General features: G+C 58.3%; 1 protein-coding gene across 1 annotated transcript; it reads right to left on the minus strand.

Moving 5' to 3' along the window:
• Positions 1–2,743: 2,743 nt before the first annotated feature.
• Positions 2,744–3,574, minus strand: TMEM119 (transmembrane protein 119). Its single transcript, XM_006894894.1, has one exon. It carries the CDS (start codon positions 3,572–3,574, stop codon positions 2,744–2,746), a length of 831 nt encoding a protein of 276 aa, XP_006894956.1.
• Positions 3,575–3,839: the final 265 nt, after the last annotated feature.

Genomic DNA, 3,839 nt, shown 5'->3' on the forward strand with positions numbered 1-3,839 from the left:
TTAATGGGGTGAAGGCTGCTAACCAAAAAACAAGTGCAGCTGGAGTGCTCTTTAGACGCAAGGACAAGGGGAGTTCATCTCACGTGCTTTGGGTATGTTATCACGAGGGGCCTCTCACTCGCTCACTCCCTCATTGTCCACAAGAGGATTCCAACGCACAGCGCCCCTTCTTTGGGTTTCTTCGGCTGAAAATCGCAATGGGAGGAGACCGCCCAGCTTTCTCCTTTCAGGTTGCTGGTAGATCTGAACCACCAGAGATGTATGGATTAGCAGTGCAACTCAGTAAAGACTCCTTAGAAAAGAACCTCATGCTTAGAGAAGCAAAGGTTCAGCAACGGAGAGAAAGACACTCAAAGAGAAGGACTGACACAGTGACTGAGTGACAGAGGAGCTCAGTGTGGGGGAGACTGTGACAATGGTGCAGGATGTGACGACGGTTCTGTATGTAGGGCCTCTATGGGTCAGAACAAACAAGACAGTATTTAATCAGCAGCGGCAGCAGGCCAGACTAGCTGCCATCGATTCTGGTGGTGCAAACGGTTAGGCACTGAACAGTTGAGGGTTCAAGTTCTCCCAGGGATGCCTTGGAAGAAAGACCTGGCACACACGCAGAGCCTTGAGGACTTGCCAGAGCCCTATTCTACACTGGAGCCTAAGGATCGCCGGGAGTTGCTCACGCAGCAGGGAGCTGAGGATGAACCACTCCCAGCTCCTCTCCAAAGATCCCCCATCTAAAATCTTCAGGTAGGAAAGCTTTGCACACATCGCAGTCTGGCCCTAGAGTCTGGGACCTCCCAGAAGCAGAGGACTTGTCACACCCAGAGAGGTCAAGAGGCTTGGCCAGCACCACACAGCTTCCAGGGACAGACTTACTGATTTTCTTGGGCTGCAGCTGGGCTGGGCAGAGGCCATTCCCCGACTGCGCCAGACAGTGGCCATTGTGTGTTGTGAAACCCAAAACCTTCCACCCACCCCACCCCAGACGGATGTGGGGAACGGATGTGGGGTTGGAGGAGTGGAGGGCTGCTGGAGGAATGGCCACCCTGCCCCCATCGCCCTAGGAACCCCTAACATGCTCCCAGTCCCAGCCTCATCTGGATCCCAGCTGTTTGCTCCGTGGTCTGGGAGGAGGGGGGAGGAGTCACCTAGAACTTGTGGTGCAAGGCCTGGTGTTGCAGAGACAAAGGCAAAGGCCGCTCAGCCACTCCAGTTGACCACCACCAAGAAACAGAGACAGGCAGCTGCTTCACTGTGATCACACAGCAAGCGCATAGAGTCCCCATACCCAAAAAAGTTGAGGGACTGGGCCAGGCCACATCACATCCATAAGCCAGGAGCTGTTCTTAGGCCTGGGGACGCACACTCCTGCCCTCGTTCTTAAGGGAACTGTTCTTTCTCATTTACACACCCCAATGTGTCCACTCAGATCTAAGGCGAGCTGATGTGTCCACCCAACCCTCGCAGAACAGCCCCAGGGGACACACTTCCCCAGCAGAAAGGCAGCAAGATACAAGCGAAACAGAAGTTTATTGTGCTTGTTTGAGATATCTCAGTGCCCGAAGGCTGTGTGGAGAAGTTCCAGACAGTGGCATGTGGGGAGCCCCCAGACCCCCAGTCAGGTTGGAGCCCAGGCTCCCTGTCAAAGCTAAGATGCTGTGGACTTGGCTGTCAGACCACAGGTGTGAGTAATGTGTGGGAGCTGGAGCCCCTGCTCCAGGCTGGGCCTCAGAACCCTTTGCTACCCCCTCGGCTTTCCCCAGAGTGGGGGCCTCCTCACATAGCCCTCAGCTTCCAAGCTGCTTTGGGCCTAAAGGGAAAGGTCTGACTTATTCACCCCAATTCATTCCCAGAGAGAAGATTCTTGGGGAGTAGGAGTCCACACCCCACACCCCAAAACTATGAGTGAGAAATGGGGGTGGGGCTCGGGAAAACGGAAGGCAGTATTTTCCAGAGCGAGTGTCACAGAAATTTCCTTTGTCAGTATAAAAAACAAAAATAAGAAAAAGAAAATCCTCCGTGGTCCAAAGGAATTTTAAAGCAACAGGTTGGATAAACTCAAATTCCGGGGACTTGAGTACAGGGCGTGTCAGAGCACCGGGGAGCCCTAAATGCGAAGTAGAGAGAGGACAGTTTCTCCACTCACTTGAAATCCTGTGCAATGCTCCTTTGGGGCTTGTCCTGTGTGTGGGATCCCTTGAAGAAGGGGTGTGTATGGTGTCCCTTGCTGAAGGAAGTTCCCATATTAATTTCTCCCACTTTCGCTGCAGTGGCTCCAGAAGGAGGTAGAGTGACCCCAGTGGTTGGAGGGGGTCTAATAATAGGGATCCACCCCAGACTGCATTGTGCTTGACCAGCCCAGGCCCGTGAGTCTGCCCTTTGACCCTTTCCAAAACACCTCCTCCCTCTGGCCCCGCCTTCTACCTCAAAGGAAGAGGGTGGATGTATGGCTTATTTCCCAGTATACCCCGCGGATTTCCGAATTCCTTCTAGTGTGACCCCAATAGGACATGTGCCACCTGCCCAGGGAGCTTTGTTCAGGGGTGCAGCCTGGGGGCTGCAGAGGCAAATGTACTAGAATTTAGGGGAACAGCTGGTGCGGGACAGGGAGACACACCTCTGCTGGATCAGGGTGCTCAGGGGTTTACAGAAGGATTTCAGAGGAGGGGGTGTCTGGGAGCACTCAAGGCTTCCTCACGCCCAAGGAGGTGGCCATCCTTCAGGGTCCACAGGCAGGGCGGGGCTTTTAGACCTCAGGGGTGGCACTGCTGCACGCACAAGGGCTTTCAGGGGGTTCGGCGGGGTCTCCAGCTTCCTGGGTTGACTGAAGCACCACATCTGACTCCCCTTGGCCTTCAGCCACTGCAGCTCCCTGGGTCCCAGCTGAGCAGGGCTCCTGGGGCAGCTCGGGGGTGCCCAGGGAGGCGCTGCAGGCCAAGGCCCCCTCAGGGGTGCCCTCCTCCACTTCCTCAGCCTTGCACTCTGTCATCCTGGCTGTGTCCCCGCCACCAGGGGCCACCTTGGCAGGAGACTTGAGGTTCTGGGTGGCGGCGAGGATGTCAGCCTGCAGCTGCTGGGACGAGTCCAAGGCCTCCTCCGGCCGCTCGGCGGGCGCCCTCTCGGGGACCTCGCAGAAGGTGCGGGGACCCCCGGCCCTGTCGCTCTGGTCCACGTACTTCTTCTTGGGGAAGGACGAGGGGTAGTAGGCCGAGGCCTTGTGCTTCTGGCGGGTGATGAGCGCGGCGCAGACGATGAACATGAGCAGGAAGACCAGCGAGCCCACCACGGCGATGAGCATGGCGTACCGGCGGAAGAAGTCCATGATGCCGTCCAGGAAGTTGGTGGGCGGCGGGGGGCCCTCCAGCGCCGTGGGCTGCACCCCCAGCGCCGTGGGGGCCAGGGCCGGCGTCCGAGGGGGCGCCAGGCTGGAGGCCGAGGCCGAGGCGCCCTCCGCCTCCCCGCTGCCGCCCGCCTCCTCCAGGAAGGCCGCCTGCACTGGCACCGAGTGGCTCGCCGCGCGCCCCGCGCTCAGCAGCAGCAGCAGAGAGACGAGGGTGGGGGTGGCCGCCAGGGCCATGCTGCCTCCCGGGCCTGAGGGGACACGGAGGGGGACAGTCAGGTCTGAGCAGGAGCAGGAGGTGGCCAGACTTGTTCTAACAAATCACTTCTCTTCCTCCGAATTTCCCCGCCTCTGCTGGGCCACCTATGGCCACATCTGCTGACACGCCCACCGCCACCTCTGCTGGGCCACCCATGGCCACATCTGCTGGGTCAACCCTGCAGGCCCACCCATGGCCACCTCTGCTGGTAAGCCCACCTCCACCTCGGCTGGGTCACCTCTG

The sequence above is a fragment of the Elephantulus edwardii genome, unplaced genomic scaffold, assembly GCF_000299155.1.
Source record: "Elephantulus edwardii isolate Elephantulus edwardi_28Jun2011 unplaced genomic scaffold, EleEdw1.0 scaffold00151, whole genome shotgun sequence".
Classification (NCBI taxonomy): Eukaryota; Metazoa; Chordata; class Mammalia; order Macroscelidea; family Macroscelididae; genus Elephantulus; species Elephantulus edwardii.